At 42.1% G+C, this 19,020-nt stretch overlaps 1 protein-coding gene across 2 annotated transcripts in view; it reads right to left on the reverse strand.

The window, feature by feature from the left end:
- Positions 1-19,020, reverse strand: part of CEP290 (centrosomal protein 290) — a 227,368-nt gene that overhangs the window by 34,387 nt on the left and 173,961 nt on the right. Inside the window, exons 44-46 of one of the 2 annotated variants that reach the window (XM_073651633.1) lie at positions 16,446-16,580; positions 12,132-12,218; positions 7,825-7,989 (exon numbers count right to left, since the gene is read on the reverse strand). In XM_073651633.1, coding sequence (XP_073507734.1) covers positions 7,825-7,989; positions 12,132-12,218; positions 16,446-16,580 — 387 coding nt within the window. The remainder of the gene's footprint in view (positions 1-7,824; positions 7,990-12,131; positions 12,219-16,445; positions 16,581-19,020) is intronic. The other variant, XM_073651634.1, reaches the window with a different exon arrangement.

The raw sequence follows: 19,020 nt of genomic DNA on the forward strand, positions 1-19,020 counted from the left end.
CTGTAGAGCTAGGATTTAACCATAGCCTACCATGGATTCCTATGATGACAGATGTGTGTTGTGTGTCTGAGGCATCCATTTGCTGTGTATGTCCAAGCATATATATATTAAACCTATGCCTAAAATATGATACATACTGTAAGGCGGCGGTGTTCACACCGTGCAGTAACTGAGGCAGTGACCCAAGCAAGTTCAACATAAACAGCTTTATTCAGCAACTCACGGGTAACAGAAAAGTCCTCCGGTTCGCAGCCGGGTTAACATCTGTCCATAAATAACGGTTGCCGGGGGCAACGGCCGCACCGGGCCGCTCAGAGCCTGACAGGTGCGGAGCCTTCCCAGGCATAGGTTCAGCCACACTCAATCCTGCTGAGCTTTCCTGCTATGCTCCTAGCAGGTTCCAACATAGCACCACACGAATCCTTAGTGCAGGGTTTTTAAAGGACCTGTGGCAAGAGCCACTGGAAAACCCGGGTTGGAGGGAGGAGGCCGCCCCACTGCCTTCCTGTAACCTGCCCCAAGAAATGAAGGCCCTGCCGGGTTTTACTTAATCTGCCTTAGCCAGATAGCCTGACCAGGACAATGCTCACCTTCATTCCTGTATTGCAGCCGCAGGTGAGTTTGTGACTGCAATGCACTCCAATGGATTTAATAGGTCTCTGTACACATTCTGGGGGATATATAACGTCCCTCATATACAATCCCAGTCACTGTCTCACATATCCCCCCCTCTGTTCAAACTTGTGGGGTTGAACATTTGACACCATACAGGGTGCCTGGGACACGACATCCACGTTTGCCTGCGACTTCCCAGGGCGATGTTCTACAGAGAAACTAAAATTTTGCAGTGACAGGAACCACCTGGTGACTCGCGCATTCCTCTCCTTGGCATTTCTCATCCATACCAAGGGTGAGTGGTCTGTCACCAAGCGGAACTGTCGCCCGTGTAAATAATAACGTAGTATTCCAATGCCCACTTAATAGCCAAACACTCTTTCTCTACCACGCTATATTTTTTCTCTGCCGGGACAAGTTTTCTGCTCAAGTAGGTGACCGGGTGCTCTTCACCATTCACCTCCGAGGCATCTGTCTGTACAATGAAGGTTTCCTTGAAGTTGGGGCTGATGAGGACCGGCTGTCCACACAGGGCCAACTTTATGGACTGAAAGGCTTCTTCTGCCTGAGGGTTCCACCGAACCATTACCAATTTTTTTCCTTTCAAAAGATCGGTCAGGGCCGCCGTTCTCCCAGCAAAATTAGGTATAAACCGGCAGTAATACCCAAGGATGCCAAGGAACGCCCTCACCTGCTTTTTACTTGACGGTTTAGGCCAATTTTTTATGGCCTCAACTTTATTGATTTGGGGCTTGATAACTCCTCAGCCAATCACCAAATATTGGGCTTCCTCTAGCCCTATCGCACATTTTTTTGGGTTTGCCGTTAACCCCGCAGCTCTGAGAGAATCCAGCACTGCTTGTACCTGGGATAGATGCGTATGCCAGTCGGTGCTAAAGATGATAATATCATCTAGATACGCGGACACGTACTCCTGATGAGGCTTGAGCACTATGTCCATCAACCTCTGGAATGTAGCCGGGGCCCCATGTAACCCAAAAGGTAAGACCACATAGTGATATAGACCCTCCGGAGTTATGAAGGCGGTCTCTTCCTTCGCCGATTTCGTGAGAGGTACCTGCCAGTAACTCTTGGTGACATCAAGTGTGGTAAAGTACTGGGCCTGCCCTAGTCTCTCACTCAGCTCATCCATCCTGGGCATTGGATAAAGGTCAAACTTCGACACTTCATTTAGTTTTCGGAAATCGTTACAGAAGCGTAACGATCCGTCTGGTTTCGGAATCAGTACAATGGGGCTAGCCCACTCACTCCGTGACTCCTCGATGACGCCTAACTGGAGCATCTGTTTTACCTCCGCCGTGATGGCTTGCCTCCAGGCTTCGGGTACCCGGTACGGTTTCATTCGCACCCTAACCCTAGGTTCGGTGACAATGTCATGTTGGAGAACTGTAGTCCTACCCGGTAGCTCTGAGAACATGTCGGTATTCTGCTGCACCAGTGAGCGAGTCTCCCGTCGCTGCTGTTTAGTGAGAGCATCACTTATCCTGACCTCTTCCCCGGACACATCCCTGGCTGAAGGTAGAGAACTCTCTGATGGCATGCCCGAAGTGATGTCCGTAACTAAACAATCCCGATCTTTCCAAGGTTTTAGCAGGTTTACATGATAAAGGTGCTCAGGTTTCCTCCTTCCGGGAATATACACCCGGTAATTTACCTCCCCACCTTTTCTCGAACCTCATATGGTCCTTGCCACTTGGCCATGAGCTTACTCTCGGCTGTGGGTACCAGTACTAACACCCGATCGCCCTTGTTAAAAGACATGACCGTGGCTCTTTTATTATATGTGCGCCTCTGAGCTGCCTGGGCATCTAACAGATGTTTTTTCACGATGGGCATGACCGCCCCGGTTCGGTCCTGCATACTAGCCACGTGTTCAATTATACTCCTATGTGGAGTCGGCTCTTGTTCCCACGTCTCTTTGGCTACGTCCAACAGACCCCCAGGGTGTCTGCCGTACAATAACTCAAAGGGAGAGGACCCTGTGGAAGCCTGGGGTACCACACGGACGGCGAACATCAAATAGGGGAGCAACATGTCCCAATCCCTTCCATCCTTAGAAACAACCTTTTTTAACATGGACTTGAGGGTTTTATTGAACCGTTCTAATAGCCCGTCGGTTTGAGGGTGGTACACCTAGGTGCGCAATTGTTTAATTTTTAGCAGTTTGCACAGTTCCCTTGTCACTTTGGATATAAAAGGGGTCCCCTGATCCGTCAGGATCTCCTTAGGTAGTCCAAGGTGACAGAACATGGCAAACAGCTCCTGTGCAATCAGTTTTGCCGAGGTGTGGCATAGCGGTATAGCCTCCGGGTACCAGGTGGCATAGTCGACGACCACCAGTATATGTTAATATAATATGGTAAATGGCTAGCACTCAATAATGTTTATTCCGGTGCTCGAGAACGGATCAAATGATCCACTTATATGTCGGAAGTAGTAATCACTGCACTTGGTGTTGAATAATTCCGCTTCAAGTGAAATTTATTCCAATATAATAGCATGAAATGACAAAGTAAAAGCTGACGTTTCGGCCACTCTGTGGCCTTGATCCCAGTGTTACTAGAATAAATGAGAACAATCAAAATAAATACAAAAATTCATATGTTATTTACAAGAAAAGTACATATTGTCAAATGATCATTTACAGTAGAGATCTGAAATACGCTATGTTCATCAGGTCAACTACCTCTCAGTAATCCGAGAGCAGTTCCAAGGTAGAAAGAAACTATATGTAGATTGTTGTATAAAGGATTTAATTTAATTTAAAGTAGGTGATATTACTGTGGTACAAGACCTAACAGGTACTCATACCCCTATGATTGCAAGGAGGTCTTGGGAACAAAAAGAGGAGTAATCAGGTCCCAGGTATAAATTATGGTACCTTCTGGTGGAGTGGCTTCATGTTCAATTGTGACAATATAAATGCTAAGGTCCACTTAACCTTTTTTACACAATTTTAGATTAGGTCAAGTCATACCACTGTGCCCAATGAATGGCCTGTTCCTCATCACCAGTATGCAATATGTGGTATATGGACACCTATATGATAGAGAATTTGAAAAGATATATCTTATTTTCTATATATCTGCCATCACCAGCAATATCTGTGCATAAATAAACATCCTATTTTACCATATGGTAGTATTAGTAAAAGGAAAAAGATTCCCAGGTACTGGTCCCTACTTTGCTATAAAGAGTATTGTCAAAGTTTCAAAAAAGGAGCATGGATCTGTTGGTAAAGTAGAAGAAATCCAATTTAAAAGTACATAAGAATGGTAACGAGGTTAACTTATCTTAGATCTCCCCGAATGTAGACGGCTTATTACTGTGTCTGCAGCCGGCACGGTCCGTGCCCTGGCGGTGTGCGGTATGTACTGTGGAGCAGCGCTCCATAATAAAGGACCTGCCGGTCATGTGACCGGACGTGGCATCAGATGCAGGCGCTTGCGCAGACATCGCGGTGCCCTGTCTCTAATGCGGCATTGCTCCTATGTACGAGGTGGCCATGGAGATGCTATGACGCTTCTCACTGCGCATGCGTGCTCCATGCTATGTACTAGGCAAGAGACTATGGGGATATAGTTGATTGTCATGCAGGTCATTGAGCCCTAGGAGATAAGCTCCGGAGTATAATAAAGGGGAAGAGGGGGAAAAAAAGAGAAGAACTCATTGGGTGAAATAGAGTCATCTGACACAAGAACAATAAGACAGACTGGCTATACCGTGTGTCAATCTTGTTCTACATCAAGTGATGATATATACCTATGTTAATCAGTCACCGGTGAAAATGTATAACCCTATAAGAGTAGATATATGGAATAAAGGGCACCACCACCTACAATATGGCTAAAGTGTACATTGCCGGTATAAAGAAATAGATTGCAACAAAATCCACCATTATGGATAAAAGCATACATTTCCATCTCCATATAATTCAACAATGTATTATAAGATCATATTCATATAAACAAGATAAATCACGCTCACACACAGGTAGGAGTCCAAACCAAAGTAATCAGAATAATGTATAAAATCATCCCTCCCTCTATTTATACGACTGTACTTTACCATGTTAGAAGGGATAGTACCCGACACCTCGTATATTACAATCATTGAATCTGAGAAAAGAACAAATTATGTAAGGGTACCAATGGGCTGCGGAAACTTGTGGTGGGTGTGGTCAACTGACATTTGGGGCAGGATTCGCAGTACTTTTGGACCTCAGCGTAAATCCCCGGCCAAAAGAACCGCAGCAAGATGCGCTCTTGCGTCTTTTTAACCCCTAAATGTCCACCCAGCAGGTGTGTGTGTGCCAACTCCAGAACCGCCCGACGGTACGACTGAGGTACCACTAACTGTTCCACGACCTCGTCCCTGATTCTGCATACCCTATAGAGCAACTCACCGTTGACTACCATGCGTGGAAATACAGTATCTGCACCGGGCTGTTGAGCTACGCCATTTACCTCTAACACCCTTTCCAGCGCCCGAGTCAGAGTGGGATCCTGTAGTTGAGCTGTCCCAAACGTGCCCCGGGACACTTCAAGCTCGGCCTCTCCTGCCAGCACCTCTAGGAAAAACCTATCGGGGTCACACTCTGTCCTAGGTTGGACACGCCTACGGCAGGTACCCCTGACTCGGGTTCGTCGGTTACAGTGCCTGTAATACATTTAGTGGATTTTGTTTTTCCAGAGTCCAGAACAGGGGCAAGTCTCTTCCCAACACAGTCCAATAGGGAAGAGTTTTTTACCACCCCCACCACATGTTTTATGTCTCCACATGGGTACGGTGCTGACTGTCCTCAGCAGAGAAACGTGACCCCTGATAAAACGCGAGTCCCGGATAAAGTCCTGAGTGGCCGAGTAGTGCTCGATCAGGCTGACTACCTGGTCGAGTGTGCCGAGGTCCCCTTGCCCTACCCAACATGGGATAGCGGCTGGCAGAGTCCTCACCAGCCGGTCAACCACCACCCTCCCCACCATCTGTGCTGGAGACAAAGTCTCAGGCTGGAGCCACCTCTTTACCAGCTGCAAGAGGTCATAAGCCTGAGACAGGGCTGGTCGGGTCTCCACATAGGCCCATGAAAATACAAGCTGAGCCCTCACGTATGTATTGACCCCCAGTCGGGTAAGGATCTCACCTTTGAGCTTCTGGTAGTCCTGGGCGTCCTCCCGACTGAGGTCGAAGTAGGCCTTTTGGGCATTGCCGACCAGAAACGGAGCCACCACTTCTGCCCATTGGCTGGCCGGTAGGTTTTCCCACTTTGCTGTGTGCTCATAAATGGTCAGGAAGCCTTCCACATCGTCCTCCGGTCCCATCTTCCTCAACGCTGAGCGAACCTTGTCACGGGCATCGCGACGTTCTGGGGCTGGTGCCACCAGCGTCTCCCGCAGGACAGCAATCTGTTGCAGCAACAGTTAATTTTTTTTTGCTGCTGCTGGTACAATAGCTGCTGCTGCTGATTATGCTGCTGGTCCTGCTGTTGCCGTTGGAGACTCAGCTGCTGCTCCTGCTGTTGCCGCTGAGACTGCAGCTGCTGCTGCTGGGTAAGTACCAGCTGCTTTAACAGCTCGTCCATTTTGTCCACGGGGTGGGGCTGAAAGGTGGCCGGCCGGATTGTGGTCGTGCAGCGGTCGGTGGGGTAAGCCTCAGTCACTATGCCCGCATTCTCCACCAAGCTGTAAGGCGGCGGTGTTCACACCGTGCAGTAACTGAGGCAGTGACCCAAGCAAGTCCAACATAAACAGCTTTATTCAGCAACTCACGGATAACAGAAAAGTCCTCCGGTTCACAGCCGGGTTAACATCAGTCCATAAATAACGGTTGCTGGGGGCAACAGCCACGCCGGGCCGCTCAGAGCCTGACAGGTGCAGAGCCTTCCCAGGCGTGGGTTCATCCACACTCAATCCTGCTGAGCTTTCCTGCTAAGATCCTAGCAGGTTCCAACAGAGCACCACACTAATCCTTAGTGCAGGGTTTTTAAAGGACCTGTGGCAAGAGCCACTGGAAAACACAGGTTGGAGGGAGGAGGCCGCCCCACTGCCTTCCTGTAACCTCCTCCAAGAAATGAAGGTCCTGCCAGGTTTTACTTATTCTGCCTTAGCCAGATAGCCGGACCAGGTCAATGCTCACCTTCATTCCTGCATTGCAGCCGCAGGTGAGTTTGTGACTGCAATGCACTCCAATGGATTTAATAGGTCTCTGTACACATTCTGGGGGATATATAATGTCCCTCATATACGATCCCGGTCACTGCCTCATAATACATAGACTTAGATGTTGTTCTATGTTTTTTCTGTCAGTCAGTTTTGATAAATAAGGCCATGACAGTAAGACTGTCTTAGTTGCCTATTAACCTATCAGTGTTCAGCTTTCATTTCTCAAATTGCTCTGGAAAAACAGAAAGCGAGGCTATGATTGGGTGCTATTGAAAATAAGGACAGTCTCATTGTTAGACAACTTTTCTGAATGAAGCCATCAGACTCCGTGTCTTACGTTATCATTATATCTGCGTCTTAAAGTCTGAGGCTGCACTACTGAAAAATGCTGATGGCAACAAGTCCCCTTCAGAATCCTTTGACATGAAATGTCACAGATAATGAGGTTTCACATATAATCAGAGATATCATCCAGAATAAATGCAATATAATATAATACAATATATCTTAAAAGTATTTTTCTCACACCACTATAAAGAGTATTATGTATAGCTTTGCATTATACTGCATTTATTCTGGATGATAGGCCTCTGGTTATATTACCAAATTATGATCAAAATATGTATTTATCACAGGGTTACTTACTAATAGAGACAAAACATTCCTGTAATTATGAGGATGAATTAAATTTACTGCATTTGGCCTGTCACGCAATTATTAGCGAATATTGGGCTTCTATAGGCTTCCTTTTTGTTACCATCAAATTCTTGTTTTATTGTGTTTTTAAAATTAATTTTTTTTGCTAAATAAAATTCATGTTTTATATTTCATCTATGTGGCACTTCTAATTTTTATTGGGTGGAAAACCGGTCACCTGATAAGTTTGTGTCTATAAACATATCTATTTAAGAAGTGCTAAACAATATATGTTATAGATGAAAGGACAAATATTGATATAAAAAGAATAATAAAGATGTAATAACATCAGGGATCTTTCACCTATCTCATCCACACCTAGATAAAGGCTTACCTTAAGTTTTTCATTTTGCAGCTCCAGGTTGGATATCTTTTCATTTGCCACTACTCCTGGAGCTTTCTTAAGTTCCTCATTTTCTCTCTGAACTCGTTCAACCACTCGTTTCATCAGCCCTATTGTTTTCTCCAGTTCTGGAACAGTCTTTCCACTTCTTCCAGACTGTACAAACATTTATGAACAAGTAGAGGTTTAATAGCAGATGGTTATGATCAGGAGTTGTCCACGACTCCACGTATTACTTTACATAAAATGCAAGAAAAGAGATATTCCTTCCTATCTGCATATATACTATATGACTATTATATAATGTATGTATACATTACAATTTTTCAAAATGTCATTGGAGTTTGTTCCTTAGAATCAGAATCGTAATAGACAAAAGTTATACATAAAAATATCCAACAGTTGGACCATTCAAGGCATGAAATAGAAGTACTATACTATACTTAGTACAATTCACTTTCTGTGTCATTAGTGACACCACAATTATAAGACATTTATTTTACTCACTTATATAGCGCCAGCATATGCCATAGCGCTTTGCAGATATTGCCCCCAATGGGGCTCACAATCTACATTCCCTATCAGCATGTCTTTGATATTCTCCTTGTTTTTCAGGTCAGAAGGCACAGAAAAAAACTTGAATTATAGCTAAAAGAGTGACTTGACACAGCATCAAGAATAACAGAATCCTATATGTAGAAACCCATAGATCCTTCCCTGCCAGGAGATATGCACGAAGGGCCTAATGGAAAGAGGGTAATGAATGAGCATAGAGAGGTTCACAACTTTGAGCCAAAAGGAACTCGAGACCCCATTTAGGCTCAAGCTTGAATGAACAAATAATAGTGCCCTCAAAAGAAAGAAACACAGGGATAGGATACATAAAAGGGATGTTTTTTTTGCCATAATCTTGGTCTTAAGAACACCCTCTGACAACCCAAGGAAGTTTACGATTATGGTTACCTGGGAGTATAAAATTAAACAAAGTATGGTAATGGAAAGTACTGTTTTAATAAAGGTGCCCAACTCACAAACCCTTGAGGTTTTATTACTTTCTGCTTCCTGTTACATTAGTGGCAAGCTGTAGACTTATTCAGCTATATCTTGGATGGTGTCAGGTAAAAGTTCCAGTAGTCTGCTCCGAAATACAGCTACTACTCAAGCCAGCTGTGTAGAAAAATAAAACACATCCAACTACTGTTACATGCAATACGTGGTCTATAAATGGTGGTTCACATACAGCGGGAGTCTTGGCCTATGTATGTATCATCATTATTGATTACAGGTACAGCGAGTTTGGTAAATGGTTATTGCAGCGCTGTTGTCCTGGGTTCAAATCCCACCAAGGACAACACCTGCAAGGAGTTTGTATGTTCTCCCCGTGTTTGTGGTGGTTTTCTCCGGGTTCTCCGGTTTCCTCCCACACTCCAAAGACATACTGATAGGGAATGTAGATTGTGAGCCCCAATGGGGACAGTGTCAATAATGTCTGTAAAGTGCTGCGGAATATGATAGTACTATATAAGCAAGGCATAACAATAAATAATAAGATAGAGTACGTCTTGGACGCATGAAATGTGATCTACAAGGAAAAATGCAAAAATTAAGAGGGGTCATGGGCAATATCAGGAACAAAATGGTGAAAATTGTTTTTCAGAATGACATTAGTAAACATTATTATGAGGCTTATTAGCTTTATTAATGAAAAAAACAATCTGGACAAACCCTTTACATTTACCAACTCTAAATGATGGTCGAACAGGCAAATGTTGGGAAACTAATCATACACGGATAAGGAGCAACCCACAGGTATTTATCTCCTAGACTTCCCATTAATAGGAGACCCCCTATGTTTCAACTCTCATAACAGCTGTCAAGTTTACTATTCCGATAACAGGGAGGGGAGACTAAAGATGTGTCCAGTGTCCACAGGAGAGCTATAGCCTGCAGAGAAGGGCCAGCGTTCATCACAATAATATCCTCCAATGATATATGCATACAATGATGAAGATTATTATCAGAAATGTATATTCTTTTCCATTAATGATAAATGTATTGATATAAAATACTGCAGAGAACAAGCCTGCTATGCATGTGGGTGGCAGACACATCAATACAAAAGCTAGTGAGGCTTTTCTTTACTGTAATGTTCATAAATTATTGAAATTGTTATTGTCAATAATCTTTCCTCACTGTGGGATGTTTTATAGAGTATCAGATGAAGTTTTTCACATTATTAAAGGTAGAACAGTACAGAAATCTCTAAATGTGCCAAATTAGGTCCAATAAACAATAAAAATAAAATATTTGTGCAATATATTCTTCTTATGAGGCTTAGTTAACTATACTTTGAGGACAGTTTATTAAGCCAAAGTATTCCATACTTTGCTGGGCCCGGTTTACCTGTGAATATTTTTTAACTCATTCCCAACATATGCTGGGTCCTCATTTTAGATGCAGGCTCATTAGCTGAGTCTGCATGTTTCCCGCCGGATGCTAATTGTGTTACACAGCCAGTATCTTCCGCTAACAGCTGCGAGTGGAGCTGAACTCTGCTCGCTGCTGTTAACTCTTTAAATAACACTGTCAATCTCGGACAGTGACATTTAAACTGTGTGGTCCGAGGGACACTGTGTTCCACAAGCCCATCAGCACTCTGCAATCCCATTGCAGTGGCAACTGGAAGTCTGCTGAACTGCCTGCCATGACGGTACTCTTGTGAAGACCAGTCTATGGCTGGCACTGATAGGAGCCCGTGATTTTAACTATATACTGCAATACTAAAGTATCAGTGTAAGCAAGCAGTTGATCGCAGGTTAAATTCCACTATGAGGACTGAAAAATAAAGTAAAAAAAATCGAAACATTATAATATATTAAATATTATTAAAAATAAAGGAAATAACTAAAAATATAAAAATTCAAATCACCATTTTTTTCCCCTTATTAAAAAAAACATATAGTATTGCTGTTTCCATAAAAGTCTGATCTATCCAATTATAAAATCAATTATCCCGAACGATAGATGCAGTAAACAAAAAATAATTTGTTTTTTTGGTCATCGCAACACTGCAAAAAATGCAATAAGAGGCGAATAAAACATAATGAAAAACAAAAATGGTATCAATAAAAACAACAGATTGCAAAAAAAAAAACAAGTCCTCCTCCATTGCTCAAAAAATAAAAACATTATGGGTTTCAGAAAGTGGAGAAACAAGCATTTTTTTTATACAAATTTCCAGTTTTTTTTCACCACTAAAAAATACAAGCAAAAAATATAGTTTTGTATTGTCATAATTGAACTGACCTGGAGAACGATATTGCCTGGTAATTTTTTACAGTAAAAAAAACACTGTAAAAACAAAACCCCCAAAAATTATTTCAGAATTATAGGGTTTTTTGCGCAACTTCACTTGGAATTTTTCCCCCCCGTTTTTCCAGTGCATTGGCTGGTAACATGAATGGAGAATTAAAAAGACCAACTCGTCCAACAATAAAGAAGTCCTCATATGGCGTAAGGGACAGACAACTAAAAGAGTTATGGGTCTCGGATGAAGAAGAAAAAACTAAAGCACAATAAAATAGTACATTAGGGCATGATGATGCATTTCCAGCTCCATAGCATTGTGCTCTATTCACGGCATACCTCTGGTTAATTAACACTTCATTGGCTCTGGTACATTAGCAAACTACGTGTTAATCAAAGAGAGGAGGTCAGTGCTAGGCAAGGAGTACAGCGTGCCGCTGAGGAGCTGTAAGTGCATCATCATGCCCCAATGCACTTCTACATTCATGTGTATATAACTTCAAAACTCAATTTCTCGCTGCTGGAGCAGCACTTTCAGATCAATAAAGTGATCGACTTGCTTATCTTTTAAAAGGGCTACACAGTCATAAATGGTTTGGGGGGAAGAGGATAGTGAATAAACGATTCTGACAGGTTCCCTTTAAGAATAAATTATTTGGTGTGATAGTAACAGGGTAGTGTGTTAATGACCTGAAGTGTCTACACTCATCCGTCAGCAGCACAGTGGCTCAGTGGTTAGCACTGTAGTTTTGCAGCACAAGGACAATATCTGCAAAAAGTTTGTTTCTTCTCCATATGTTTTTTTTTTCTCCGGGTTCTCCCACACTCCATAGACATTCTGATGGGGAATTTAGATTGTGAGTCCCAATGGGGACAGTGCTGATAATGTATGAAGAGCGATGGTGCTATATAGGAGCGTAAAATAAATACTTTCTTTAAATGGAAGGGACCAATACTCTTTTCACAGAATTGTACAAGGCATCGGCACTCACCCCTCTGACATTTCCAAGTTTACGTTCTGCTTCCAGTTTATCTTTTTTGAGAAGATCACACATTTCTTTCAAGTTGGCTATTTGATCCTAAAAATGGAATATGTACATATACTGTAATCACAACATTTTTTTTAAACAAATTTAAGGTTATATTCACATGTTGCATTTTTGCTGCGTTTTGTATGCAAATGAAAAGCTGCCTCTTGCAGCAAAAGCTATGAGTTTTCACCAATCTCATGCACATGCTTTTTTTTTTTCCTGACCGAATTGGAAAACTGCTTCTGTTTTGAAAACTGCAGCATGTCAATTCTTCAAGCGTTTTTGCAGTGTTTTTTCATCCATAGAAAGCAATGAGTGCAAAAAACCCCCAAAAATGCGCATATAGGGATAAGTCACTGTCAGCGGGCAGAGAGAATCCGCCGGGGACCCTCCTGTACAACTAGTGCACAGTGCTGCTCGGTTCCCGGGAGGTAGTAAAAGTATGCTTTTCTCTTAATCGCTGCAGCGTTTCAGAGTCAAACATACATGGCTGTGATCATGCAGCCAGTGGCTGATACATGTTGCCCATGGTTTGGACAGAATGCATCACCTGTCAGGTTCCCTTTAAAGTGGGTTGTCAGCAGATTTCACAATGCTAAAATCTCTTAGACCTGATAATGATTCAGTATTTACTTTGAAAATCAATGACAGAATGGCTGCATACTAGACATATTAGACCCGATGAGGCTAGTGTACTTACTTTGAAAATTCATGTCAAAATGTCTGTAAAATCCTTTATGAGAGTTTATCTCAATCTTCCGCCACCCATCCCAATTGATAGCTACTCACTGTCCCTCCTCCCTGCTGCTGAGATCTCACACTGCTCAATACTATCTACAGTTATCATATATAAACATATTTCTAAAGGTGCTATTGATATGAAATTCTCGGGAGATGTATGTAACCCATCCAACCCACACAGTTAATTGATTCAAACCATAGATGTCCATAAATTAAGTTATGTGTAATAATGAGAAATGACACAGGAAATAAGTATTGAACACATGAGAAAAAAGAGGTGCAAAAAGCCATGGAAAGTCATGACACTAACTGAAATCTATCAGTAATTAGAAAGCAATCCTGCCACTTAGTGAAAAATAATATCAGCTGGTTCAATTGATGGCCTATAAAAAGGTGTCTCATTACCAAGGTGCCGCACAAGGATCATCCCATGATGGGTGCAACCAGTGAGCTGTCTCAAGACCTACGCAAACTTATTGTTGCAAAACATACTGATGGCATTGGCTACAGAAGAATTTCTAAACTACTGAAGGTTCCAGTGAGCACTGTTGGGCAAAAATCCATAAGTGGGAAGAACATAATTTCACCATAAACCCAGCATTACTAATATTTCAAGCAAGATTTCAGACAGAAAAGTGGAACAAATTATCAGAAGAGTTGTCCAAGAGCCAAGAACCACCTGTGGAGAGCTACAGAAATACATCGAATCAGCAGGTGCAATTGTTTAAGAAAAAACTATAAGGAATGCAGTCAACCTCATTGAACAAAAAGCATGTTCAATCGCGTTTAAAGCTTGCTCCTCAGCAATTAGACAAGCCTGTGAAATACTGGGAAGATATAGTCTGGTCAGATGAGACCAAAACTGAACTCTTTGGATGCCATAATACACACCATGTTTGGAGGCCAAAAAGCACTGCATATCACCCTAAAAACGCCATACCAACAGAGAAGTTTGGAGGTGAGAACATCATGGTGTGGGGCTGTTTTTCAGCATACGGCACTGGGAAACTTCATGTAATTGAAGGAAGGATGAATGGACAAATGTACTAAGACATTCTTGATAAAAATCTGCTGCCTTGTACCAAGATGATGAAGATGAAAAGAGGGTGGACATTTGAACAAGACAATGATCCCAAACACACAGCCAAGAAAACTGTCAATTGGTTTCAGAGACAGAAAATAAAGCTGCTTGAATGGCCCAGCCAATCACCTGACCTGAATCCAAAAGAAAAATTATAGAAGGAACTAAAGCTCAGAGTTCATACAAGGAGCCCATGAAACCTTCAGGATTTGAAGAGCGTTTGTGTGGAAGAACAGGCTGAAATCACAGCTGAGCAATGCATGCAACTAGTTTCTCCATACAGGAGGCATCTTGAAGCGGTCATCCCCAACAAAGGCTTTTGTACGAAGTATTAAATACATTTCAGTAAGCGTGTTCAATACTTTTTTCCTGTGTCATTTCTCATTATTACACATAACTTAATTTAAGGACATCTATGGTTTGATTTATTTGCCTTTGTGGATTGGATGGATTGTTACCGACATCTGGTGAGAATTTTACATCAGGAGCAATATACTTACATAGGAAATTGGTGACGTTTTTAATACTTGTTTCACCCACTGTATATGTGCGTGTGTATATATATATATACATATATATATATATATATATATATATATATATATATATATATATATATATATACATACAGTACAGACCAAAAGTTTGGACACACCTTCTCATGTAAAGATTTTTCTGGATTTTCATGACTATGAAAATTGTACATTAACACTGAAGGCATCAAAACTATGAATTAACACATGTGGCATTATATACTTAACAAAAAAGTGTGAAACAACTGAAAATATGTCTTATATTCTAGGTTCTTCAAAGTAGCCACCTTTTGCTTTGATGACTGCTTTGCACACTCTTGGCATTCTCTTGATGAGCTTCAATAGGTAATCACCGGAAATGGTCTTCCAACAATCTTGAAGGAGTTCCCAGAGATGCTTAGCACTTGTTGGCCCTTTTGCCTTCACTCTGCGGTCCAGCTCACCCCAAACCATCTCGATTGGGTTCAGGTCTGGTGACTGTGGAGGCCAGGTCATCTGGCGTAGCACCCCATCACTCTCCTTCTTCGTCAAATAGCCCTTACACAGCCTGGAGGTGTGTTTGGGGTCATTGTCCTGTTGAAAAATAAATGATGGTCCAACTAAACGCAAACCGAATGGAATAGCATGTCGCTGCAAGATGCTGTGGTAGCCATGCTGGTTCAGTATGCCTTCAATTTTGAATAAATCCCCAACAGTGTCACCAGCAAAGCACCCCCACTCCATCACACCTCCTCCTCCATGCTTCACGGTGGGAACCAGGCATGCAGAGTCCATCCGTTCACCTTTTCTGCGTCGCACAAAGACACGGTGGTTGGAACCAAAGATCTCAAATTTGGACTCATCAGACCAAAGCACAGATTTCCACTGGTCTAATGTCCATTCCTTGTGTTCTTTAGCCCAAATAAGTATCTTCTGCTTGTTGCCTGTCCTTAGCAGTGGTTTCCTAGCAGCTATTTTACCATGAAGGCCTGCTGCACAAAGTCTCCTCTTAACAGTTGTTGAAGAGATGTGTCTGCTGCTAGAACTGTGTGTGGCATTGACCTGGTCTCTAATCTGAGCTGCTGTTAACCTGCGATTTCTGAGGCTGGTGACTCAGATAAACTTATCCTCAGAAGCAGAGATGACTCTTGGTCTTCCTTTCCTGGGGCGGTCCTCATGTGAGCCAGTTTCTTTGTAGCGCTTGATGGTTTTTGCAACTGCACTTGGGGACACTTTCAAAGATTTCCCAATTTTTCAGACTGACTGACCTTCATTTCTTAAAGTAATGATGGCCACTCGTTTTTCTTTACTTAGCTGCTTTTTTTCTTGCCATAGTACAAATTCTAACAGTCTATTCAGTAGGACTATCAGCTGTGTATCCACCAGACTTCTGCACAACACAACTGATGGTCCCAACCCCATTTATAAGGCAAGAAATCCCACTTATTAAACCTGACAGGGCACACCTGTGAAGTGAAAACCATTTCCGGTGACTACCTCTTGAAGCTCATCAAGAGAATGCCAAGAGTGTGCAAAGCAGTCATCAAACAAAAGGTGGCTACTTTGAAGAACCTAGAATATAAGACATATTTTCAGTTGTTTCACACTTTTTTGTTAAGTATATAATGCCACATGTGTTAATTCATAGTTTTGATGCCTTCAGTGTGAATGTACAATTTTCCTAGTCATGAAAAGACAGAAAAATCTTTAAATGAGAAGGTGTGTCCAAACTTTTGGTCTGTATTGTATATATATATATATATATATATATATATATATCTATCTCAAGTCTAGACGGTCAAGTACCTGACTGAATAATTCTGTGAAACCTGGTGATAGACCTACTTTATATACATGAAAAAAGGTTACGAAAGAGAAATAAAATCATGCAAATATAAGCATGAATACACTTCAGTCACGATTGTAAAATCACCATTATACCTTTAAACGTGGCAAGTCTTTATTAGCCTGCTCCAGTTGAAACTGTAGCTCAATATTTTCAGCAGATAGTCTTAAATTCTCTTTCTGTAGTTCCATTTCTCTGCTAGTTGGATCCTCTGATCCGACACCTGATGTCTAGTGGAAAAAAATAAACTATTTTACAGTAAATACGTATTTCACTATGGATCTACATAATGCATTGGATTTGAGGTATCTTCCGGAAAAAAACCTAGTAAACATTGCTAAAGTCCTACCTACTGCTAAAGGATAAACTAAGGAAGCCAACTAGTTTTTTCTTTTTATAAAAGGCAGGATCATGTAGGGGAGGTTTGGGTATGTAAGACGCTCACACCTGTAACAGAGGATTCAGGTCTGAACTCATATCCAATTCATTAGCATAGTCATTTTCAGATACGTCCTTTCCACCCATATCACATTTATTGTCCTTAACGTGAGAGTAAGAATTCTGTTGACCATCATCGGAAGCAGTGGGACATTCGGTATCAGAACTTATTGGGTTTCCATAATTCGGCTCTATCAGCTCTTTCTCCCTCATCTCTCCATTGGTACCCAACCATCCTTCATTGTAGTGGTGGCCTTCCTTAGCATCTTGAATTGGATTTTTCCTGCTCGGTTTACTGTATGATGTTTTAAAGGTATTCTGAGAGTCAATGTCTCCAATATCATCAATAGCTTGGGTGCTTCCAACTGATGCGTCACCCAGCCCTGGGGTGGCTGTCGTACTAACCGGAAGTGATGTATCACCTGGTTTAGAAGAGTGTGCCATACTGGCGGACACTGATGCATCACATGATCTTGGTGAAGGTGTATTGCTGGCGGGTGGGGTTGTATCTGGGCTTCTAGGACTTATCGCATCTTCTGCTCTGCACAGCTCAGCACCCAAATCTGAAGCTGTTTCACTTCCAGCTGTGGCATTATTTGGGTCATGTACAGTGGGGCCATGATTCGGGACCTCCTCATTATCTTCAGCAATCGTTTCGGCGCGCTGTGTCGTACAGTAGGAAAACATTTTCATATGTTCGTCAAGATCATCTTCTAACATAAACGTTTTCTTCTCCTTTGTCCTTTTAAAAAGGCTCCTCTTTCTCATAGGAGTCAATGCATTTTTTGGTTTACTTGTTTTGCTCTCGAAAGAAAAAGTAATCTTTTCTGGATCTTCCTCTATATTCTGGGGTGTGACATAAATTAACACAGTGCACAAAGAGAAGAGAGATTAAGGAACACTGACATGACAGGACGTATGTTTCCATCACATTCGCTGCCTGTCATTGTCTGCAGTTTATCATGATAATGGTTGGGCTAATGACAGTATGTGATGTGTGGGTTTGTGCGGTGTTGGGTAAGCAATGGCTAATTGCATAGAAAATGATGGCGTGGATAAAACGTGCCGTTTGCAATGCTGCATTATTTCCATTTCATTGCAGTACATTTGTCTAGTTTGTCTGAATTGTAGGAATACACATGTGGTCATGTACATAGGTTTTCATTTTGAGTCATACACATCTTTGTGATAGAAATATCTTAGTGTAAAAACATTTGAGCACTTTTACTGAAACGGTCTAATTTTTAGACAGTGTAAACATAAAGGGAATCGGTCACCAGGTTTTTGCCACCTAATCTGAGAGCTGCATGACATAAACACCCGAATTCCAGTGATATGCCGCTTAGTGGGCCGCTTGCTGTAGTTTGATAAAAATTAAATGCTTTATCAGGAGATTAGTGCTGAAGGACTAGTAAACCTGCTGCTATTATGGAGGCCAATCATGCCCCCATCACTGACTGGCAGCTTTCTGTGTGCACTGTACATGGGCAGAAAGCTGCCAATCAGTGGAGTCGGTACACACAGCTCAGCATTCAGACAACTGGTAGATCTGCAGCAGAAGGCCCAGTAAGTGATAAATCACTAGAATCAGGGTCTCTGCTCCTACATCATCCTTCTCTCAGATGGGGTATCAAGAACCTTATCACATATTCCCTTTAAAATGAGCCAATCTCATCATAGCGGCTCATTTCATTTGACTAATTTGATTCATCTTGAGACATTTTTGCGTAGTTTTACACCACCTATTAGATGGCTTACCTTGCTCCAAAAATCTGTGCCATGACCAAGCCCCCTTTTATGCAAACCACTCCCCTGCTCTGTTAAACCCTTCCCCTTTGTCAAGTGTCTAAAATATATAATACATGTGGTGCATGGTACGTATGACCATTTTTAACTCTGTAAATCTCCACCACTGTTTTGAAGTTGCCAAAATAACGTATTATACCAGATAAAAGAAAAATATAGAGTAATAGCCCAGAGTACGTAAATACTGGAGTATTGAACTACTAACAAAAATATCAGAAGTGTCCAGGGCGCGTCATAGTCTCTTTCCTGCGCTCTATTCAGCTCTAAAAATGTAGTGTAGGTCCATTCACTCTACTAGTCGTTAGTTCAGTTTTCACTTCTCTTAAAGGGAACCTGTCAGATCCCCCATAACCTGCAACCCAGCAGCATTCACCTATGGATGAGTAAATTCCCTGCCTAACCATCCCTGTATAACATTATTCAGTG

Source organism: Phyllobates terribilis, unplaced genomic scaffold (genome assembly GCF_046119375.1).
Source record: "Phyllobates terribilis strain yellow unplaced genomic scaffold, ASM4611937v1 Scaffold_11__3_contigs__length_659146591, whole genome shotgun sequence".
NCBI classification, from domain to species: domain Eukaryota; kingdom Metazoa; phylum Chordata; class Amphibia; order Anura; family Dendrobatidae; genus Phyllobates; species Phyllobates terribilis.